Source organism: Gorilla gorilla, chromosome 6 (genome assembly GCF_029281585.2).
Source record: "Gorilla gorilla gorilla isolate KB3781 chromosome 6, NHGRI_mGorGor1-v2.1_pri, whole genome shotgun sequence".
Taxonomy (NCBI): Eukaryota; Metazoa; Chordata; class Mammalia; order Primates; family Hominidae; genus Gorilla; species Gorilla gorilla.
Genome location: NC_073230.2, coordinates 149,674,262 through 149,698,473, shown reverse-complemented (window position 1 = coordinate 149,698,473; position 24,212 = coordinate 149,674,262). Strand labels below are relative to the sequence as shown.

General features: G+C 46.9%; 1 protein-coding gene across 4 annotated transcripts in view; it reads left to right on the top strand.

Annotated features, from left to right (window-relative positions):
- The window catches only part of DENND2A (DENN domain containing 2A), a 121,961-nt gene that overhangs the window by 54,249 nt on the left and 43,500 nt on the right, over nt 1-24,212 (top strand). For all 4 annotated transcript variants that reach the window (XM_031013516.3, XM_055393225.2, XM_055393222.2 and 1 more), the window contains 5 exons: nt 686-807; nt 12,431-12,631; nt 16,681-16,774; nt 17,607-17,657; nt 19,144-19,331. In XM_031013516.3, the coding sequence (XP_030869376.2) occupies nt 686-807; nt 12,431-12,631; nt 16,681-16,774; nt 17,607-17,657; nt 19,144-19,331 (656 nt within the window). The remainder of the gene's footprint in view (nt 1-685; nt 808-12,430; nt 12,632-16,680; nt 16,775-17,606; nt 17,658-19,143; nt 19,332-24,212) is intronic.

Sequence of the window (24,212 nt, the reverse complement as noted above, 5' to 3'; positions counted from 1 at the left end):
TGTGTGTGTATGTGTGTGTGTGTGTGTGTTTTCTTTTTTAGGAGGGACGGGGTTTTCCCACATTGCCCAGGCTAGTCTCAAACTCCTGGGCTCAAGTGATCCACCGCCTTCGGCCTCCCAAAGTCCTGGGATTACAGGTGTGAGCCACCGCACCCAGCCCCCTTCCTCCATTTCTTACCTCTCAGGTTAGCTTTATTCTCAGCAGACTTCCCAGGGTCCCCACAATGGCTGCCACCAGCTTCCTGGAATCCATATCTTCTTGGTGGAGAGAAGAGCTGGTATCCTGCAAGTCCCAGCAGAAATCCTGAGGTTCACCCTCATTAGACCAGCCAAGGTCATTTGTTCACCTTTAGAGCCCGGGAATGCCATGCAGTGATATCACTTAGGCTTAGAATATGAGCCCTTCCCTGAACCGATCACTGAGGCAGGGATTTGGGATACCTAGATTGGCTAAAGCGCTGAAACTGAGAATGGAGTTAATCTCCCATGGCCACAAATGAGGAGATGGAGAGGTAACCCAGTGAAATCAGGGGCTGCTGCCAACAGGAGGGGTGCATGGATGGCAAAACAGCAGATATCCCTACAAGAATGGACACAGGAGAGGCCAAGATACTGACCTCCGTGTTTTGAAAAGGGAAATGTCCTCAGTGTTCCCAGGTTCCTGACGCATTGCCTTTGAACACAGATCCGCCAATGAAGGAGAACCCTTATGAGGACATCGAGTTACATGGTCGCTGCCTGGGAAAGAAGTGTGTCTTGAATTTTCCTGCTTCTCCCACCTCTTCCATCCCTGACACACTCACCAAGGTATGAGTCCCCTGGGAATGGTGGCAGGAGAGGGGGCCACAGCATGGTGGCCTTGAGCACTCTGGAGTTCCGGCCAGCACTGGAATTCCAGGCCACCTCCACCTGCCCTGCCGGGCTCCTGGATTTGTACAACGCTGGCTGACTGGTCTTCCTCCCTCTAGTTCTCTTGGAGCCCCTGAACTGCTCAAAAAAGCTTCCTAAAATACGACTGAGATTCTGGCTCAGAAACCTCCTCAAACTGGGTAAATAAAAGATGGTACATCCGTCCCATACAATGTTAAGAATGTCTTAACATAGAGCATACTCTAAGATACAAGACGGAAAGGCATGATGTAGAACAGTAGTTTTAAAGTATTTTGCCATTTGTGGGTTGTTGTTGTTGATTTAATTGAGTCAGGGTGTTGTCGCTCCGTCACCCAGGCAGGAGTGCAGTGGTGAAATCACGGTGCACTGCAGCCTTGAACTCCTGGACTCAGGCAATCCTCCCACCTCAGCCTTCTAAGTACCTGGGATTACAGGCACACGCCACCAGCCCAGCTAATTTTTGTATTTTTTGTAGAGACGGGGTTTCACCGTGTTGGCCATGCTAATCTTGAACTCCTAGGCTCGAGTGATCCAGCTGCCTCGGCCTCCCAAAGTGCTGGGATTACAGGCGTGAGCCACCGCACCCAGCCTGTGGGTTTTTTAATGAAAGAATATACATACATGTAAACTTGCACATGTCTGTATGTGGGTTTTTTTAAATGAAATAACATGCATATATATAAAGATGAAAGAATATACGTATATGTAAACTTACACATGTATGTGTAAGAATATCTCCATCCCCAATGTTGGAGGTGAAAAAAAAATCTCTGTGCGGATACCCAAGCATGAGTAACTGAGGACCTCAGAGGAGTTGTCCTGTCTGAATGCCCAGAGGGCAGGGGGAAGGCTGACCTTCTTTTTACAGAATATCCTTTTGAACTTTCTGGAGTTACATACCATATGCACATAGATAATATAACCTTATTGATATAGATGGTAATTTCAACCCATTGCCTGCAGGACTAGCATTTGTAACAGATATCTTGGCACCCATTACCCCTAATCTCCCATAGTTCCTACATACAAATGCCCCCTCCATCCAGAGCCTACGAACTACCCCTCTGATGCAGGCCTGGGACATGCGCACTCTCTCTGAAGGGCCATAGAGTAAATATTTGGGGCTGTGTGGGCCATATGGTCTCTGTTGTAACTACTGAGAGTGGCCACTGTAGTGTGAGGCAGTCATAGACAATGCGTAAATAAATGAGTGTGGCTGTATTTCAATCAACCTTTGTTGTTGTTGTTTTTTGTTTTTGTTTTTCGAGACGGAGTCTTGCTCTGTCTCCCAGGCTGGAGTGCAGTGGCACAGTCTCGGCTCAATGCAAGCTCCACCTCCCGGGTTCAAGCAATTCTCCTGCCTTAGCCTCCCAAGTAGCTGGGACTACAGGCATGCGCCTCCATGCCTGGCTAATTTTTGTACTTTTAGTAGAGATGGGGTTTCACCATGTTGGCCAGGCTGGTCTCAAACTCCTGACCTCAAGTGATCCGCCTGCCTTGGCCTCCCAAAGTGCTAGGATTACAGGCGTGAGCCACCGCACCTGACCTGAATGCTGAAATTTGACTTTTTTTTTTTTTTTTTTTCGAGATGGAGTCTTGCTCTGTCGCCCAGGCTGGAGTGTAGTGGCGCGATCTTGGCTCACTGCAAGCTCCACCTCCCAGGTTTACGCCATTCTCCGGCCTCAGCCTCCCGAGTAGCTGGGACTACAGGCGCCCGCCACCACGCCTGGCTAATTTTTTGTATTTTTAGTAGAGACGGGGTTTCACCATTCACAGGATGGTCTCGATCTCCTGACCTTGTGATCTGCCCGCCTTGGCCTCCCAAAGTGCTGGGGTTGCAGGCGTGAGCCACCACGCCCGGCGAAATTTGACTTTTATATGATTGTCACTTGTCATGAAATATTTATTTTTCCAACCATTTAAAAATGTAAAAGTTAATTCTTAAGTCATGGCTTGTACAAAAACAGGTGGTGGCCAGATGTGGCCCACAGGCCAAAATTTGCCAACCAGCGAGGTCATTTTTAACTCTGCCCTTGGCTCTTACCGGGACCTCTCCCCATCCTCTGAGGCCCAGTTCAATCATGCGTCCTTTAAGAAGCGTCTCCAGCCATCCCAATCCCTGGGACTTCTTTCTCTCTGATTATCTGTAACACTCAGTTAAACCATTTCTTTTTTTGTTATTTTTGTTTGCTTGTTTGTTTGTTTGTTTGAGACAGAGTCTCGTACTGTCGCCCAGGCTGGAGTGAAGTGGCCCGATCTCGGCTCACTGCAAGCTCCACCTCCCGGGTTCATGCCATTCTCCTGCCTCAGCCTCCCAGGTAGCTGGGACTACAGCCTCCCGAGTAGCTGGGCCACCACCATGGCCGGCTAATTTTTTGTATTTTTTTTTTAGTAGAGACGGGGTTTCACCGTGTTAGCCAGGATGGTCTCGATCTCCTGACCTCATGATCTACCCGCCTCAGCCTCCCAAAGTGTTGAGATTACAGGCATGAGCCACCGTGTCCAGCCTTACTATATCTTAAAAACATCTCCCCAACTAGATTATAAATTCCTCAAGGTCAAAAGGTATATATTCTAAACCTAAGTTAAAAGAAAGAAAGAAAGAAAGAAAGAAAGAAAGAAAGAAAGAAAGAAAGAAAGAAAGAAAGAAAGAAAGAAAGAAAGAAAAATGTATATATTCTATTTCTTTGGTTTTCCTGTAAGGCCTAACAGTTCTACAATATTTAGTGGAAGAAATTAAGGAAGGCCAAGTACCAGCTGCAAAGGTCAACTTAAATCTCATGGCAAGGCTCTGTTTCCAGCCTAGGAAAAGCAGTGGTCTTCCTGTCCCAGCCCCACAGGGTCAGCATCGCTGGCAGGTGGGGCTGTCTCCACCTGAAGCCTGTCTCCTGTGCTTGATGGCCATAAAGGGATGCTGCCTGCCACCAGGCTTCTGGAAGAGGTGAGGGAACAACCTATCCCAAAGGATGGATCTTACAGACCCAGATAAATTGCTACAATACTTGCCTGCACCAGTTAACTGTCATTTCTCTTCTCATATGGAAAAGGGTGTCATCAAGAATAATCCATGGCAACTGACAATTAGCAAATGCTCTCTGCTTGCCTTGGAAATGTGTTGTTGGTGTTTTCATTGGAATAGGGATGTCTTCAACATTTAGGAAATCCTTCATTTCCCATGGCAGAGAAGCCTGACTTAGAAGAAGAAAGCAAGCTGTCGCACCTGGTCTGTCCCCTCTGGGTCCTACCTGGCTCCCCACTTCATGTGGGGAGTGAACTGCCTCACCCCTGAGGAACAATGAAAAACATCTGCCCAGGCCAAGCACGGTGGCTCCCGCCTGTAATCCTAGCACTTTGGGAGGCCAAGGCGGGTGGATCACCTGAGTTCAGGAGTTTGAGACCAGCCTGGCCAACATGGCGAAACCCCATCTCTACTAAAAATACAAAAATTAGCCAGGTTTGGTGGCGGGTGCCTGTGATCCCTGCTACTCGGGAGGCAGAGGCAGGAGAATCACTTGAACCTGGGGGGCAGAGGTTGCAGTGAGCCAAGATCATGCCACTTCACTCCAGCCTGGGTAAAAGAGTGAAACTCTGTCTCAAAAAAAAAAACATCTGCCCAAGGCAGCTCTGCATTCAGGGCAGAACGCTCCTCCCTGATACCAGGAAATAAAGACTTACCAACCCTTTTCTTCTTGTCACTGCTGGGCTGGAGAAAACCTAGAGCCTCTGCCACCAAAGCAGCTAAGCCCAGTAGGTGAGAATGTCAACAAGAACTTAATGTCCAGCTGTATCTGTATCTGTAGCTGCCCTGAACAAAGAGAATCCAGTTGTCCAGAGCACGTGTCTGATTGCCACGGATCCTTGCAAGCCCTCAGCGGGACACCGTGTCCGTGCTCATTATTCTGCTCATCCACATCTGGGTGTCTGCTGTGTGCCCTGTTCTAGGGGACAGCTGGAGACTTCACTGCTTCCTCCATTAGCTCATCAAACATTCATGGAGTATCTACCACATCTGGGCTGCATCTGGGACCCTAAAGCTTGCAGGAGCAGTCCCTCCATGTGACCTCCCCCACCAGCTGCGGAGAGATCCTCAGCCATCTTTGGGATGTTCATTTCATTAGGCCACGGCTAGTTATTCGGGTCACTAGAATTTCCATTCGAGAGGGAAGGGCCTGTTGGATAGGCTCTCCTCAGAAAGGACCAATGTGCAGCTGGGGGCAGATGCTGCTGCTGCTGAACGCAAACTGCAAGCTCCTGAAAGGGACTGTTTTCTTTTCTTGCTACATATCACCCACCATTTCTTTTCTTTTCTTTTGAGACAGAATCTTGCTCTGTCAGCCAGGCTGGAGTGCAGTGGCTCGATCTTGGCTCACTGCAACCTCCACCTCCTGGGTTCAAGTGATTCTCATGCCCCACCCTCTGACTAGCTGGGATTACAGGCACAGGCCACTGTGCCGGCTAATTTTTTGGGTATTTTTAGTAAAGACAGGGTTTCACCATGTTGGCCAGGCTGGTTTCGAACTCCTGACCTCAAGTGATCTACCCACCTCAGCCTCCCAAAGTGCTGGGATTACAGGCGTGAGCCACCGCACCTGGCCTATACTTTTCAATATATGTTCTTTTTAAAAATAACAAGCTGGGTGGCCGGGCACAGTGGCTCACGCCTGTAATCCCAGCACTTTGGGAGGCCAAGGTGGGCAGATCACCTGAGGTCAGGAGTTCGAGATCAGCCTGGCCAACATGGTGAAACCCCGTCTCTACTAAAAATGCAAAAATTAGCGAGGTGTAGTGGCACTCGCCTGTAGTCCCAGCTACTTGGGAGGCTGAGGCAGGAGAATCTCTTGAACCTGGGAGGCGGAGGTTTCAGTGAGCTGAGATTGCGCCACTGCACTCCAGCCTGGGCAACAGAATGAGACTCCATCTCAAAAATAAATAAATAATAATAATAGTAAAATAACAGGCTGGGTGCAGTGGTCCATGCCTGTAATCCTAGCACTTTGGGAGGCCAAGGTGGGAGGATTGCTTGAGGCCAGGCATTCAAGACCAGCCTGGTCAACATAGTAAGACCCCATCTCTACAAAAAATTTAAAAATTAGATAGGCATGGTGGTGCATGCCTGTAGTCCTAACTACTCGGGAGGCTGACATGGGAGATTCACTTGAACCCAGGAGTCCAAGGCTGCAGTGAGCTATTTTTGTGCCACAGCTCTCCAGAGTGAGAGCCTGTCTCCAAAAATAAATACACGCATACATACATGCATACATACATGCCTTTCTTTTTTTTCTGAAAACATTGTAATTATAAAGTTTTTCTGGTTACATGATACAGAATAAGTGTTTCAATTACTGAAAAGTTTAATGAAGAAAAAAACTCATCCACAATTGGAGAATTTTACTTTTCTTTGTGCCTCTATTTTCTAATATTTCTGTAATAGATTTACATTTTTTTTTTTAGATGGAGTTTCCCTCTTGTTGCCCAGGCTGGAGTGCAGTGGCATGATCTCAGCTCACTGCAACCTCTGTCTCAGTTTCCCAAGTAGCTGGGACTATGGGCGTCCACCACCATGCCCAGCTAATTTTTTTGTATTTTTAGTAGAGACGGGGTTTCATCATTTTGGCCAGGCTGGTCTTGAACTCCTGACCTCAGGTGATCCACCCACCTTTGCCTCCCAAAGTGCTTGGATTACAGGCGTGAGCCACCTCACCTGGCCCAGATTGACATCTTGTATATGTGTATTTATGTGTGTGTATTTTAAAGATCTTCTTAAAACGTGCATGTAACCCCAACACCCACTGCTAACACTTTGGTTTATTTCCTCCCGGATTTTCTCACACACATCGCGTGTGGTGTGCGTCCATGTGTTTGTGTGCATGTGTGTATACATTTTTTAAAAAGATTTGTGATCTTGGGAGGTCGAGGCAGGCGAATCAACTGAGGTCAGGAGTTTGTAACCAGCCTGGCAAACATGGCAAAACCTCGTCTCTACTGAAAATACAAAAATTAGCCAGGTGCAGTGGTGTGCGCCTCTAATCCCGGCTACTTGGGAGGCTGAGGCAGGAGAATTGCTTGAATCTGGGAGGCGGAGGTTGCAGTGAGCCGAGATCCCACCATTGCACTCCAGCCTGGGTGACAGAGAGAGACTCCGTCTCAAAAAAAAAAAAAAAAAAAGATTTGTCATTATATTGTATATGCAGTTTTGATGCTTTTTTATATTGATCACATTTTCCCATGTCATCAATTTCTTTTTTTTATTATTATTATTTTGAGACAGAGTCTCGCTCTGTCGCCAGTCTGGAGTGCGGTGGCATGATCGCGGCTCACTGCAACCTCCGCCTCCGGGATTCAAGCAATTCTCCTGCCTCAGCCTCTCGAGTAGCTGGGACTACAGGCGTGCGCCACCATGCCCAGCTAATTTTTGTATTTTTAGTAGAGATGGGGTTTCACCATGTTGGCCAGATGGTCTTGATCTCTTGACCTTGTGATCCGTCCAGTGTGGCCTCCCAAAGTGCTGGAATTACAGGCATGAGCCACCGCTCCAGGCCATGAGCCACCGCATCTAGCCTAATTTATTTTTAGAAACAGTTTTTATTGCCTGCACGGTATCCCATGTCATTAGTCCCCATTGTTAGAATGCCCTTGTAAGCCTTTCTATTTTTATTTTATTTTATGAGACGAAGTCTCACGCTGTCGCCCAGGCTAGAGTGCAGTGGCATGATCTCAGCTCACTGCAACCTCTGCCTCCTGGGTTCAAGCGATTCTCCTGTCTCAGCTTCCTGAGTAGCACAGGTGCCCGCCACCACACCCAGCTAATTTTTGTATTTTTAGTAGAGATGGGGTTTCGCCATGTTGGCCAGGCTGGTCTCAAACTCCTAACCTCAAGTGATCCACCCACCTCAGCCTCCCAAAGTGCTGGGATTACAGGCGTGAGCCACTGCACCTGGCCCTTGTATGCCTTTCTCTGTATATATATTTAGAGAAGTGTCTCTTTTTTCATGCAAGAATGTGTGTACCTACAAGCACATATGAGCAAATATGTATGTTTGTGTGAATGACAGACAGCACAGGAGGTCTCCTAAGAGTAGGAATGATGTTGAGATGGGTGAGGGGGATGGGGATAGTTTATATCAAGGATCCCTGTAGTCTCCCACAGGCAGAGTCTCCTGAGGCAGTAAAGTCAGGGGCAGCAGAGGACTGGAAGGAATTGAGCCACCAGCCACCGTTCACAGACAAGAAGGGTTAATGAACCTGGGCTCGAATCCAGCTTGGCCCCCTCTGATGGGGCACACAGCTTCCTTGCCACTGCACCCCCCACCCCGCCCAGGATGTCCCCTGGCCACTCTCCTGAAACAACTGAAGAGGCTTCAGCAGGGAGGTTGGATCTCAGACTATCAGGGTTCTTGTCTCTTTTCCCTTTTGGACACTACAGATCTTTTGCTGTGCCATCATGAGTCAGAGATCTATACAATTAGGGGTGTCTGGGAGCCTCTCAGCAGAGCTAAGCCCCTGAGGTTACTCCAGAGGGACACAATGGGATTAGGTGCCATACATGTTGGTGTAAGGTCCTCTGATCAAAAGCTAGAATCTTCTCTGACCACAGTCTGACACATCGTTCTTAGGATCCTAGAGTGACTTCCCTTTTATGCTATAGTTCTGGGTGTGACAAGCAACTGCTGGTTCCCTGATGTTATGAATAAAGTTCTATGGAAACACAGCCAGGCGCATTCATTTACGTATTATCTACAGCTGCTTTTATACTACAAGGACACAGTTTAGTAGTTTTAACAGAGAGGATATGGCCCACAAAGCCTTAAGTACAATCTGGCTTTTTAAGAAAAGGTTTGCTGGCTGGGCGCGGTGGATCACGCCTGTAATCCCAGCACTTTGGGAGGCCAGAGTAGGCAGATCACCTGAGGTCAGGAGTTCGAGACCAGCCTGGCCAATATGGCGAAACCCCGTCTCTACTAAAAATACAAAAATTAGCCAGGTGTGGTGGCACTCGCCTGTAATCCCAGCTACTCGGGAGGCTGAGGCAGGAGAATCACTTGAACCTGCGAGGTGGAGGTTGCAGTGAGCCGAGATTGTGCCACTGCACTCCAGCCTGGGCAACAGAGCGAGACTCCATCTCAAAAAAAAAAAAAAAGAAAAAGTTTTCTGATCCCTAAATCCAAGATTCATATCCTCACTTTCAAAGGCCTTCAATAGACAATTAGATGTCTTCACTGCTGTATCATCTCTTCCATCTGTTTCACTGCGCTTACTCTAAGGCTTGAAGACTCTTTTGATCTAATTTACTCTCCCTCACCACTATTCTCAGATTGTACTGTGTCATTGCTAATACTCTCCCCCACAGCTAAGTCTTCCCATTCTATCAAATAAATATCTACTGAAATCCCACCCCATCATGAAAGCTCCCTGAACATTTGGTGGCTTATTTGGGGTGCCCTGGAACACATCAGGATCCCCTTTCTCCAGCAGGGTGACCACTCAGAGATGCAGCCCACACATTCTTCAGAAAGCTGTGTGTTGTGTTTCCATTCCTTCTCTGGTTTCTTTCTTCTCTGACCTTTTCATAGGTCATATCTCCTTTGAATGAACACCATCACAATCTACATCTCTAACAAAAGCAGAACCTACGTTTCCCCAACAATTTGACAGGAGATTCCAGTGCAATGGTAGGAGCATTTCCTTGGATTTTATTGTAGATGGAATTTGGCCTCGAAGAAGGCTTGCCCCTCTTCCTTCTTTTTGTGCTCTTATGGTGCCCAATCCAGGTCAGCTCTTCCTCTACTGAAAGTTTATGGCACTAAGCAATTTATTGCTCCTTGGAGACCTGTGATAAAACACTGGAGCTGGCCACTTAGGAAACTAGAAGTCTTTATTTTTGGAAATCTTTTTAAAAAGAAAAGATTCTGAAGTTATTGCTACTTACTATTTGGAACTAAGCAAATAGCAAATGGAGAAATCAATGGAGCAAAATATGCCTATTCTATGAGAGTTTAAGATAGGATAAATGTGGCCTCATAAGATGATAAAGAAAAGCTCTTTCATTAAATAGAATAAGGATAAGTTATTTTGGGGGAAAATGGTTTAGATGAACATATCACAAAATAAATTACCGATGGAATAATAAATAAAATGTGTACAAAACCAAGAAAATCTGGAAGAAAATGGAACTGAATATTTATTGAACATCTAAAAGGAGATAGTTTTTTTAGGCAAAGAAAGAAGAGATTAAATGAATTACAAAAGAAAAGATTAACACATTTTCATATAAAAAGTTATAACTAAAATAAAAATACAAGTAAATCACATGGGAAAAGCACACTTACAGCAAACCTGACAAATAGTTAATATCCGTTCTATGTAGAGCTCATTGAAAATAGTAAAAACATTAGAATCCTAAAAGATAAACAAAGAACATAAAAAATACACTAAAGAAAAATACAGTTGGTGCATTGAAGTATGAAAAAATGTCAATGATGTAAAAATAATTATATATATATATATCTGAAAGAACCTTCCATATCAGTACATTAAGTTTTTTGTTTATTTTATTTTATTTTATTTTTTTTTTTGAGATAGAGTCTTGCTCTGTTGCCTAGGCGGGGGTGCAGTTGTGTGATCTCGGCTCACTGCAACCTCTGCCTCCTGGCTTCAAGCAATTATCCTGTCTCAGCCTCCTGAGTAGCTGAGACTACAGGTGCATGCCACCACGTCAGGCTAATTTTTGTATTTTTAGTAGAGACTGGGGTTTCACCATATTGGTCAGGCTGGTCTCGAACTCCTGACCTCAGGTGATCCACCCACCTCAGCCTCCCAAAGTGCTGGGATTACAGGCATGAGCCACCGTGCCCAGCAAGTACATTAAGATTTTTTAAATAATTGCATGGTATTCCACTGTGTGGGTATATCATAATTTGTTTGACCAGCCCCTCTATTGATGGATATCTAGGTTATTTCCAGTATTTTGTGATTACAAACCATGTGGCAATGTACTATATCCTTTGCACAATATGTTTCCTTGTAAAGAATAACATTGCACAAATAAGAGTATATCAGCAGAGTAAATTCCTAGAGGTGGAATTGCGGGGTCTGAAGCTATATGCATCATAATTTTGTTAGCTCACACTAGACTGCCCTCCGTAGAGCTGTGCCAAGTGATGCTCCCACCAACCCTGTATGACAGTGTGGGAGTGACTTTTCTCCCTCACTTTCACCAACACAGTGAGCTATCAAATTTTCTTATCTTATCTCTGAGCAAAAAAATGTAATGTTTCTTTAATGGAGCTTTAATTTTCTTTTCTCTTGGGAATGAAGCTAAGAATCTTTTTATATATCTAAGAATCATTGTATTTCTTTTTCTCTAAATTTTCCATTATTTTGCCTGCTTTTCTTTTGAGTCGTTAGTCTTTTTCTCATTAATTTGTAGCATATTTTAGCAAAATGAGTTAATTTCTGTGAGTTATCTTCTATGGGTTCTAAATTTTTTTAGCAAGTATTTTGTTTGCCTTTTGACTTTGTTTTTTGTTTTGTTTTGAGACAGTCTCATTCCATCACCCAGGCTGGAGTGCAGTGGCGTGATCTCAGCTCACTGCAACATCCACCTCCAGGGTTCAGGCGATTCTCCTGCCTCAGCCTCCCGAGTAGCTGGGATTACAGGCACATGCCACCACACTCAGCTAAATTTGTATGTTTAGTAGAGACAGGATTTCACCATGTTGGCCAGGCTGGTCTCAAACTCCTGACCTCAAGTGATCCTCCTCAGCCTCCCAAAGTGCTGGGATTATGGCATGAGCAACCACACCTGGCCAGCCTTTTGACTTTGAAGAGGGCTGTTTTAGAAATAAGATATTGAGGGCCAAAGAAACACAATTCCTTGTATAAAAGGCACTCAGCAATCCTGCAGCAAGGCCAAAGTGAGGCTTAGGCCTTGTAACCCCTAGTCCATGTGTCTTGGGTTGTCAGAAAGCCTCAGCTGTAACGTCTTGGGATTGAGGCAGGTGACCTCACACTTGTCTAAAAAGAGAAACCGGGCCAGGTGCGGTGGCTCACGCCTGTAATCCTAGCACTTTGGGAGGCTGAGGCAGGCGGATTGCCTGAGCTTAAGAGTTCGAGACCAGCCTGGGCAACACGGTGAAACCTCGTCTCTACTAAAATACAAAAAATTAGCTGTGCGTGGCAGTGTGTGCTTGCAGTCCCAGCTACTCGAGAGCCTCAGGGAGGAGACTTGCTTGAACCCAGGAGGCGGAGGTCGCAGTGAGCAGAGATCGCACCACTGCACTCCAGCCCGGGTGACAGAGTAAGATTCCATCTCAAAAAAAAGAAACTGGATTAGATTTACATCGCTCATCACACACAGTTTTGGTAATTGGATGATACGTATTCATTGAACACTTACTGGCATAACTAAACTCCACCTAACCTGGGAACATAGACCAGTTCCTCTTCTCAATTTCATTGTCTCGTCCCTGGCACCACCAGTTATCCCCCAGTCAGTCTCCTTTGAATTCATTTACTCTTCTTTTCTCCTTTTCCCTCACAGCAGTCATTGTCCAAACCTGCTTTTTTCCGACAAAATTCAGAGAGGAGGAACTTCAAGCTGCTGGACACTAGGAAGCTGAGTCGGGATGGAACTGGGTCCCCTTCCAAAATCAGCCCTCCCTCCACTCCCAGCAGCCCTGATGACATTTTCTTTAACCTTGGAGACCCACAGAACGGCAGGAAGAAGAGAAAGATACCTAAGGTAATGGTGGCAACAAGCTTCATGCTCAGGTATGCATGACCCCTTCTCTGTGAAAGAAGACTGCAGAGGGGTCTGGGTGGAGAATACATCACTGGCCCCTCTCCCACCTGTGTTGCTGCAGGCCAGGGGGACACAGTGAAGCCAGCAGGCTGGAATATCCGGACCTTCGTCCTGATCATTTTTGTGGTCCTGTGGTCTTCCTCTTAGCCACTCTTCTCCCAATCTTAGCTGCTTGTCTAATCCCAGACAAGGTTTTAATGCCTATCCTCAAAAAGCCACAGCTCCTTCCTTCACCGCCACAAAAAACAGAACTCCATCCATCATGCTCTGACCTGAGACTTGGTCGACACCCGCTCAGAGGCAGGTCCCAGTCTGTGCTCTGAGACAGCCTTGTCAACAATACCTCTTGTGGCTCTTTGCAGCCAAAAAGGTAAAATATTCCCAGGGGCTTGGAAATATACATCTTTATGCATCCATTGTTGGTTACTTTTCCTTTTGCTCAATTTCAGTGCTGCAGTTCTGGTCTCTTCATTGACCAATTTGGTACTGTAGGGTAGGCAGAATTTCTCCTCTAACCTCTTAGGGTCTCCAGCTGAGCCTTAGATTTAAACTGACGTAAAACAGATTAACAGGAGAATGCATACTCATTTTATTTACAAGTACGTGGGAGCCCTCAAAAGAAAAATGTAAGACCCGAAGAAGTGACTGGGCCTATGTGCTTATATACTAGGCTGAAGAAAGAGCGGCAATTGTGGAAAAGTAACCAGGAAGATAGGGGTTAAACAAGGTTTGTTTGATTAGACTTCTCTTGGCCTCAACTCCCCATCGCTGCTGATAATGTTTCTTTCCTCCTGTTATAAGGAGGGCCTCTTTTACATGGAGTTTCATCTCCTGTTTTAAGAAGAAAAGGGAAGGTCAGAGCGCCCTTCGTGCACCTGCTGTTTTTCAAGTGTCTTTAGTTAAAAACAACTAATATGTCAAAGTGGCATATTTTGGGGAGTTACGTCCTGAACTCCTTCAAGATCAACTTCTTTTTTTTTTTTTTTTTTGACAGAGTTTCACTCTGTTGCCCAAGCTGGAGTACAGTGGTGTGATCTCGGCTTACTGCAACTTCCGCCTCCTGGGTTCAAGCGATTCTCCTGCCTCAGCCTCCCGAGTAGCTGGGACTACAGTCACCACACCCAGCTAATTTTTGTATTATTAGTAGAGACGGGGTTTCACCATATTGACCAGGCTGGTCTCGAACTGCTGACCGCGTGATCCGCCTGCCTCAGCCTCCCAAAGTGCTGGGATTAGAGGCATGAGCCACCGTGCCCAGCCAGGAACTTGGAGAGCAGGGATTCTTAATTTCAGAGTTCATGGATGGGCTTTAGGGGGTCATGAAACCCATAAAAATGTAAAACTTTATGCAGATAAGTTTCGGTGTGGGACACTGTCTGTAGCTTTCAAGGGACTTCTCTGAGTGACCCATTGACCTGAAAGAAAGTCCAGGGAGGCTGGGCACAGTGGCTCACACCTGTAATCCCAGCACTTTGGGAGGCCAAGATAGGAGGATCACTTTAGCCCAGGAGTTCAAGACCAGCCTGGGCAACATGGTGGAACCCCCATCTCTACAAAAAAATTTTAAAATTAGCCAGGCATGGTGGTGTGCACTTGTAGTCCCAGCTACTTGTGAGGCTGAGGTGACAGAGAATCACTTGAGCCCAGGAGTTAGAGGCTGCAGTGAGCTATGATCGTGCCACTGCACTCCAGCCTAAGTGACAGAGCGAGATGCTGCCTCTAAAAATAAAAGAGAGAGAGAGAGAGAGATGGTTCTGCTGAAGTCCACTTAGGGAATGCGCCTTTAAGTAGTGGTGCCTATTGAGTGACTCACCTTGGCAGCACTAGGAGAGGTTATGAAAGGACTTGGCAAGTCTGAGGACAGCTAAGAACTGTCATCCTAGAACCTAGAAAGTTAGAGTGTTGGAAATATCTCACGTAAGTGGAATCATACAGAATCGTCCTTTGTGAATGACATTTCACTTTGCTTAGTGTCTTCAAGGTTTAAGCATGTGTCAGCATTTTCTTCTTCTTTAAGACTAAATGGTATTTCATCGTATGTATATACCACATTTTGTAAATCCATCTATCCGTCCATGGACACTTGGCTGTTAGAAAGTTGGAGTGTTTCAACAGAAGTGACTGTTGAAACACTCCAACCCCTTCATTTTCCCGATGAGGACATTTGACCCCATAGAAGCCAACTAAATGGCCCAGAGACACCCAACCAGCTAGAAGCAAAGAGGGCCAGACAATGTTTAAATATTGAAAATAAGAATTGAAATATTCAAGCCAACACGGTGGCTCATTGCCTATAATCCCAGCACTTTGGGAGGCTGAGGTGGGCAGATCACTTCAGGTCAGAAGTTCGAGACCAGCCTGGCCAACATGTTGAAACCCCCGTCTGTACTAAAAATACAAAAAAATTAGCTGGGCATGGTGGCACACACCTGTTATCCCAGCTACTTGGGAGGCTGAGGCATGAGAATCACTTGAAACCGGGAGTCGGAGGTTGTGGTGAGCCAAGATCACGCCACTGCACTCCAGCCTGGTGACAGAGTAAGACTCTGTCTCAAAATAAATAGATAAATAAAATATTTATAGAACATGGAAATTGATTACCGTCCTATATTTTTGTTTACTGACCTATACAGATAAAAGTGTTGTATAACATTTAACATATAGCTGTGAGATAATAAGATTAATTTTGTAAGCACACAGAACAACTAATTTTAGAGTTCCTCCATGTGTGGGATTCTGAATCACATATGCCATGAATGTGTACTCTTTGATAGCAAGCCCTGGGGGACCCAGCAAAGCAAAATATATAAATTCGCACTCACCAGCTTCTCACGCAAGAAGAGAGAAAACAAATACATAGGAAACACCAAACTTTTTTGGTCTGAAATATGAAAAACATTTTTCATGGAAGCAGGTCTCCTTTCAAATGCATCAGACAACTAGGCTGGCCTGGGAGGTGGGGAGGGGCAGGGCACAGGGCGTCTGGCAGTGGTGATGGGGGAGACCACATAGGCTGAGTGGCCTGCTTGGAGGCTTGGGATGTGTCCCACACCAGGGTATCCATGTGCACTTGCACACTGCATGTGTGTGTTCTGTGAACACATGGAGGGTACATGACGTCTGGGGAGTGTGTCCCTCTGCAGATGGGGCTGCACGCTCGGGTGCATGGCACCACTCCCCGAAGTCCCAAGCTAGGGCTCGGGAGCAGTTCTAATCCCGGTTCCCACCCCACTCAGGGCTGCTCTGACATTCTTTGGAATGGTTCCCATGAAGGGAGCCCTGCCTGGGAACTTTTTTTTTCTGTCTCTTCCTTTTCTTGTTTTGTTTTGGGAGAAAAAGCTCCTTCCCAAGCCACAGTGACATCGAGGCCTCAGAGGGAAAGCAGCCATCGCATCATGAGCAATGGGCTGTCTCCCCATGGGTCTCTGCTGCTCGTGAGCAGATCCAGACAACAGACGCCCATAGGGCAGTGGAGCTGGCAGCCTCCTTTAGTGTCCTTGACAGTCACGTTCCTGTGTGGTAGAAAAAAATGACTGGGCTGGGTGCGGTGGCTCACGCCTGTAATCCCAGCATTTTGGGAGGCCAAGGTGGGTGGATCACCTGAGGTCAGGAGTTCGAGACCAGCCTGGCCAATGTGGTGAAACCCCGTCTCTACTAAAAATACAAAAATTAGCTGGGGTAATGGTGGGTACCTGTAATCCCAGCTACTCAGGAGGCTGAAGCAGGAGAATCTCTTGAACCCGGAAGTTAGAGGCTGCAGTGAGCTGAGATCGCGCCATTGCACCCCAGTCTGGTCGACAAGAGTGAAACTCTGTCTCAAAAAAATAAAAAAAAAATGATTGAAAGACACCCACGAGCCCATGGGAAGTTTCCCCCACTCCCCCTGGCCCTGGCCCTCCATCGTCCTAGGAGAGGGGCAGTGAGGGAAGCCCAGCTGCCACAGAGAGTGGGCTGCTAACACTGGCTGTTCTTCTCCTGGTGTCTGGCAGCTGGTGTTGCGAATCAACGCCATTTATGAGGTCCGGAGAGGAAAGAAACGGGTGAAGAGGCTGTCCCAGTCAATGGAGAGCAACTCAGGAAAAGGTAGAACCCCCACCACCAGCCCTCCTCCCGCAAGAATCGGAAAAGAGATTCTTTCCAGAAGTGGCTTCCTGTTTTTTCTGGTTGGCTCACCAAGGAGGAGAACAAGCTGATGCTTTGTAAATGTCCCGCACTGTCTTTGGGACAGTGGTGGGGCTAGGAGCTCAGCCAGGGCAGCATGTCCCCTGCCTCCCCATCCTTGTCCTGGTCCACCACCAAGTCAGCCCAGCACTGCAGGCCCTGGCCTGACTGTGGGAGCAGCCTTCCTTGCTTAGCCTGCACAAAAGGGGCCAGGACCTTCTGTTGTATTATCTGATATAGGTACCATCTAGTACCATCTGAACTAGAGCCAAATTAATTTGGCAGTACATCGAGTTGGACGAGACGTGGTTTGTGCAATACATTGAAAGAGACAACAAGAGGCCGGGCGCGGTGGCTCACGCCTGTAATCCCAGCACTTTGGGAGGCTGAGACAGGCGGATCTACCTGAGGTCAGAAGTTCGATACCAGCCTGGCCAACATGGCAAAACCTTGTCTCTACTAAAAAATAGAAAAATTAGCCAGGCATGGTGGCGTACACCTGTAGTCCCAGCTGCTCAGGAGGCTAAGGCAGGAGAATCACTGGAACCTGGAAAGCAGAGGTTGTAGTGAGCCGAGATTGCGCCACTGCACTCCACCCTGGGTGACAGAGCGAGACTCCATCTCAAAAAAAAAAAAGAGGCAACTCAACATCCCTTCTGAATTAGAACATTTGATCTGTGCTACCACATAGAAAGAGTTTCCTACATGAGAAGAACTCACATTTGCAATTTTCTTCCTTGTTCTTTTCTTCTAGTGACAGATGAGAACAGTGAGTCTGACAGTGACACAGAGGAGAAGCTGAAAGGTGAGGAGAGCCACTACTGTGCAGGACTCAGGCAGGTGACTTGGAAGCTGCAAAGGTGGCCCCTCCTCCTTAGTATGAGGGACAGAAGCGTCCTGCCGGAGCTTGCTGGGCAAAGCATGGACATCTCGGGAGACAGTGGGGCCACAGGGTGCTCCAGGGCCGGTCCGTCATGGGCATGATCAAAATCGCACTACAGTTGCTGAGAGCCAGGGTGGCTACAGTAACGGCAGCGACCCCTGCTCCCATGCCTCTCCCTATGTCCTGAGGGTTTTCCACACTTCAAGGCTTGACACTGCAGCCCTAAGGCTCCAGAGACCTGGAGCTTCTGCCCACTTCTGCTCAAATTACTGTGTGATCTGGAGGAAATCACTTAAGATCCAGGGCCTCTAGTTCATCTGTCTGATGAAGTTGTTGAAATAATTGGTCCCTGTGGGTCTAAAATTAGATAGTCTAGGCCAAGGCTTTAGTGAGTTTTCTGCAATTTTTCAGACCCCAGGGAGAAGCCAAAGAAAGCAAGTCCAGGGACCGGGCGCGGTGGCTCACGCCTGTAATCCCAGCACTTTAGGAGGCCGAGGCGGGTGGATCACGAGGTCGGGAGTTCAAGACCAGCCTGGCCAACATAGTGAAACCTCATCTCTACTAAAAATATGAAAAATTAGCCAGGCGTGGTGGCAGGCGCCTGTAATCCCAGATACTCAGGAGGCTGAGGGAGGAGAATCACTTGAACCAGGGAGGCGGAGGTTGCAGTGAGCTGAGATTGTGCCATTGCACTCCAGCCTGGGCAACAGAGTGAGACTCTATCTCAGAAAAAAGAAAGCGAGTCCAGACTGCTGAACGAGGTGACAGGGACCTGTCCACTCAGTGACCTGCTGCATTCGCCTCTGACACCCAGCTGCTCCCGGACTCACCTCTAGAATGAAGCAAGGCCATTTCATTGCAGAGTTAGTGGCAGGAGGGGAGGTGGACAGGAGTTCCTGAGTTAGTGGGATCTCTGCCATTTGAGTCACAAGGGATGTTTACAAAGCTCCCAGCTCCAAAAGCCCTATAGTCTGGATTCTGTCACATCACACCAACCAAAAGACGAGGGAAATGGGTGAGGGGAGGAGTCACTGTCCCCATCCCATCAGACAGATGAAGGCAAGGACATCTTCAGCCTCTGCCCAGAGTCCAGACAGCAAAACCATGGCAGAGCAGAGCCAGGCTCCTGCACCCTGATTGGTTTGGTAGCCAACTGAATGTTGGTTCTCCCAGAACTTTGGCAGAGATCCCAAATAAAGAGTTTCCTACTAATTTGTTAGACACAGAAACACTTTGGGGATTAGAAAAAAGTACTTGAGCTGAGAATTACATAACCTATTGCAGCTCGGTACAATTCCACATGGACTCATGGTCATTTCAGGCTCTTTGCTCACTCTCTCTCTCTCTCTCTCTCTCTCTCTCTCTCTCTCTCTCTCTTTCTCTCTTTCTCTCTCCCTGCCTCACCCAGCTCACAGCCAGCGCCTGGTCAACGTGAAGTCCCGGCTGAAGCAGGCGCCTCGGTACCCATCACTTGCCCGGGAACTCATCGAGTACCAGGAGAGGCAGCTCTTCGAGTACTTTGTGGTTGTGTCTTTGCACAAGAAGCAGGCCGGGGCTGCCTACGTGCCAGAACTCACCCAACAGTTCCCTCTGAAGGTAACAGGGTGGCCAGGTCCCTGTGGCCTGCCAGGGTTCTAACCATCACCTTGTTGGGACTCATGAATTGAGGGAGGTGTGGGAGTCTGAGGAACACCTAGCATCTAGAATCTTGAAAATGAGTCCTAATTAGGGTATATCAGATGAAAAAAAAAATGCTGCTGCTAGAGAATTTGGGAGGTCCCAGAAAGGAGAGATTCAGGGACTTAAAAAGTTTGGCCAGACAAATACAAAAATTAGCCATGCATGGTGGCGCACGCCTGTAGTCCCGGCTACTCAGGCTGAGACAGGAGAATCGCTTGAACCCAGGAGATGGAGGTTGCAGTGAGCCGAGATCACGCCACTGCACTCCAGCCTGGGCAACAGAGTAAAACTCCGTCTCAAAAAAAAAAAAAAAAAAAAAAAATAGTATGGCCAGAAATGCTTTCTCACTTGCTGCGGTCCCTGTGCTGACCGTGCCATCCTCTTTGCCCTTTCCTTCCATCTCCTTATCCAGCCAGCCACATCTCTTCCTAACCTAGCCTAGAAGTCTCTTTCCCCTGAAGCCCCAAGTCTCCCTAAGCAGCATCATACTTGTGTCTATGCTGAACTTCTGCTTTGCTTGTGTGCTGTGCATCTTTGTGTATGTCCCTTCCTTTTGTTACAGGCAGGGGATCTCAGTCCAGACCTCTAGAGACGGTTCTTGGATCTCACACAAGAAAGAATTCAGGGCGAGTCAGCAGAGTAAAATGAAAGCAAATTTATTAAGAATGTAAAGGAGGCCAGGCGCGGTGACTCACGCCTGTGATCCCAGTACTTTGGGAGGCCGAAGTGGGCGGATCACTTGAGGTCAGGAGTTTGAGACCAGCCTGGCCAACATGGCAAAACCCACTCTCTACTAAAAATACAAAAATTAGCTGGGCGTGGTGGCAGGCGCCTATAATCCCAGCTACTCAGGAGGCTGAGGCTGGAGAATCGCTTGAACTCAGGAGGCAGAGCTTGCAGTGAGCAGAGATTGCAAAAAGTAAAGGAATGAAAGAATGGCTACTCCATAGACAGAACAGCCCTGAGGGCTGCTGGTTGCCCATTTTTGTGGTTATTTCTTGATTATATGCTAAACAAGGGGTGGATTATTCATGCCTCCCCTTTTTAGATCATATGGGATAATTTCCTGACGTTGCCATGGCATCTGTAAACTGTCATGATGCTGGTGGGGGTGTAGCAGTGAGGACTACCTGAGGTCACTCTCATCACCATCTTGGTTTTGGTGGGTTTTGGCCAGCTTCTTTATTGCAACCTGTTTTCTCAGCAAGGTCTTTATGACCTGTATTTTGTGCCGACCTCCTGTCTCTGCTTTAACCATCTGGGAATGCAGCCCAGTAGGTTTCAGCCTCATTTTACCCAGCCCCTACTCAAGATGGACTCGCTGTGGTTCACACACCTGTGACACTTCTATGTCATGGGCCATGGCCGTGTGGGTTCAGCTTTACCATATGTTAAATCATGGCACCTAAAATAAAATAAATAAAATGGCACTTAATATAGCCTGAAGCAACATGGCAATAATTTATAAATTATTCTTAGGCTTTGACATCAGTATTAAAGAGGTTCCACCATATTCTAATTCAGTTCAACCAGAATTTACTAAGAATATATTGCATTCAAGCAATTTTCTGCTTGGCCCTAGGGGATTACAGTGATAAACAAAATGTGTCTCCTGTCCTCAAGGAATTTAAACTCTCTCAGGAGGACATAAAATAACCATCTCCCCCCACCCCCAGAAAAGCATGCAAAGATTCACCAGGTAGAATCTGATGGTCTCTGGACAGACTCATGCCTCAGGGAGGGCAGAAGGGAGGGAGCTTCTGTCCTTGCCCACTCAGGGACTCCCTTTGCCATCACCACCCAGGCATAACCCCAGCATCTACCAAGGCCCAGATCCTGCTGTCCCCAGGCCTCCCCTCCTTTCGTAGGCCAGCCTTCCTTCCATCCTGCCCACTGTGCTCTAACACCACAATCAAGTCCTATTTTTGGAGTTTAGGATAGCAATTATGTAGATTGAAGTAAACCATAGGCACCGGCCTTCCAAAGGTGACACTCACCTTCCTCTAGCTATCACACCTCTAAGGAATGAGCTCCTGACACCCCACTACTACAGGTATGCCCAGATTTTTTCTTGGCGGGGGCTGCCCATGGGTAAGAGAGGCCGCTGGGTATGCTCACACTGACTCACAACAGAGATCACTGAGGCGTGAAGGGCTGTCCTGCTATCCTGTTCATTGCCTTGGGGCCTAGCACAATGCTGTTCACGTGGCAATGCTTAATCAGTGTTGTAGGAATCAAGGATGCATTAATTCATGAGTTAGTTAATTAATGACTCACCATAATGATCAAATGATTATTGTTTCCAGCCTGGAGTCACCCACATTAAATTTTTTTTCTAGAGTAAAGTTGCACATTCACTGTTTAAAAGGAAACTGATCCAGAAATGTATTAGGAAAGAAATCACTAGTAATCCCACCACACAGAGACCGTCACTGTTAACATTTTCTTTTTCTTCCAGTCTTTTCTAATGGTGTAATTTTCTTACAAAACTGGAATTATACACTGCAGAATTTTTGTATCGTGCTGCGTGTACTCTTTTGTAAACCTCTCATTATTTATAAGCATATTTAATAAAAATTCTAAAACATCATTTTTCAAGTTATACAATGTTCCAATATGTGAGTATTCCCTAGTCTATTTTTCTATGTAACCAGTCCCTTTCTGTTAGAAATGTATCTGGCTACTAGTGTTTCTGTGTGTGTGTGTGTTTTTGTGTTTTTTTTTTTTTTTTTTTGACACAGTCTCACTCTATTGCCTGGGCTAGAGTCCAGTGGTGCAATCTTGGCTCACTGCAACCTCCACCTCCCGGGTACAAGCAGTTGTCCTGCATCAGCCTCCCGAGTAGCTGGGATTACAGGCATGCACCACCATGCCCAACTAATTTTTGTATTTTTAGTAGACATGGGGTTTCACCATAATGGTCAGACTGGTCTCAAACTCTTGACCTCAAATGATCCGCCCACCTCAGCCTCCCCAAGTCCTGTGATTACAGGCATGAGCCACTATGCCCTGCCTGTGTGTGTATTTTTGAGACAGGATCTCTCTCTTGCTCTTGTCATCCAGGATGGCATGGGGTGGCACGATCACAGCTCACTGCAGCCTCAACCTCCTGGGCTCAAGTGAGCCTTCCCGCCTCATCTTCCCAAGTAACTGGGACTACAGGCGCATGCAACCATGCCCAGCTTATTTATTTATTTATTTTTCGTAGAGACGAGGTCTTCCTCTGTTGCCCAGGCTGGCCTCGAATTCCTGAGCTCAAGCGATCTCCCTACCTCGGCCTTCCAAAGTGCTGGGATCCACTGTGCCTGGCCTTTTTTTTTTTTTAATGCAATGGTGATCATCCTTGTACAGGCATTGTTACATGTCAGGCATTTTATCTCCTTGTCTTTGCTCCCTTGCTCCCTCTGTAGAAAGGCCCTTTTCCTCCTTCTCTCTCTTCTCTTTTTAAACTTTTTTTGTGGGTTTTATCCCTCACTTCTGTCAAGTCACCTGAATCAAGGCACAGCCCCTATTTGCATGCTAATGTTCCATTAAAACGTTTCCTATCCCATATTTATCTTTGACAGTTCAGGGAGACTGGGCTGTTTTCCAGCCATCTGTGATTAGTTGTATTTGTGGGAAACTTCTGTGTGCAGCTTCCCGTAACTGTGCTCCTGTGCATATATGAGCCTGTGTGTGTATGCGCTGATCACTCGTAGGTTGATGACGTGTGGGTAGGCACATGTGTGCCTGTATTTGTGTGTGTCCTATGTGTGATCTGGGGTGGGTGCATGCAAGTAGTGACTGGGCTGTTGAAAAGGGCTGGAACTTGTTTCCCCACGAGGTCTGCTCTTCAGTCCTGAATGCTGTTTCCTTTGTGGAAAAACTCATTTGGTATTCTTCCTCCCTTTGGTATTCTTGGCTGGTCCTTTCTTTGGTCTTCTTTATAATTTAAGTCATTCACTCTGTGGTGATTAATGACCCCTTCCTATAATTACACCCAGCTGGTATTTGCTTCTTTGCATGACTATGCAAGGACAGTCAAAATTACTGTTTAGGGGACAGTCTGAGCTTGTGAATTACCAACTCAAAGACTGTTCCTGGGCCAGTTGGGTTCATCTGTGTCATCGTGGATGGAAGAGAGAACTGTTATATAGAAAAGAAATAGTGGCTATTTATTCTGAAGAAGAACAACTAAAGGACAACTAAGTCTATAAATAGTGACTGTGTTTTACCGATTGATTGCTGTCTTAACCACTAGTATTAGTGGCACCCCATGGCTTCAGTTAAATTTGGTCTAGCCTGAGAGGAATCATACTGGAAGCGGGTTTTTTTGTTGTTGTTTGTTTGTTTGTTTGTTTGTTTTGAGACGGAGCCTCCCTTTGTCACCCAGGCTGGAGTGCAGCGGCGTGATCTCGGCTCACTGCAAGCTCTGCCTCCCGGATTCACGCCATTCTTTTGCCTCAGCCTCCTGAGTAGCTGGGACTACAGGAACCCGCCACCACACCCGGCTAATTTTTTTGTGTTTTTAGTAGAGACAGGGTTTCGCCATGTTAGCCAGGATGGTCTCGATCTCCAGACCTCGTGATCCACCCGCCTCAGCCTCCCAAAGTGCTAGGATTACAGGCGTGAGCCACCACACCCCAGCCAGGAAGTGGTTTTTAAAGCTGGAAACAATCAGTCTGGTGCTCTGTGCCTTTGGATACTCTTCTTCAGAGCCCTCCTCTCTCTGACACATGGCGACCTTGGGAAGGCTTGTTGACCATCAGGAGCAGTGAACAGGACTGGTGGCTTGCCAACTTCAGAAACTGTCTGCAA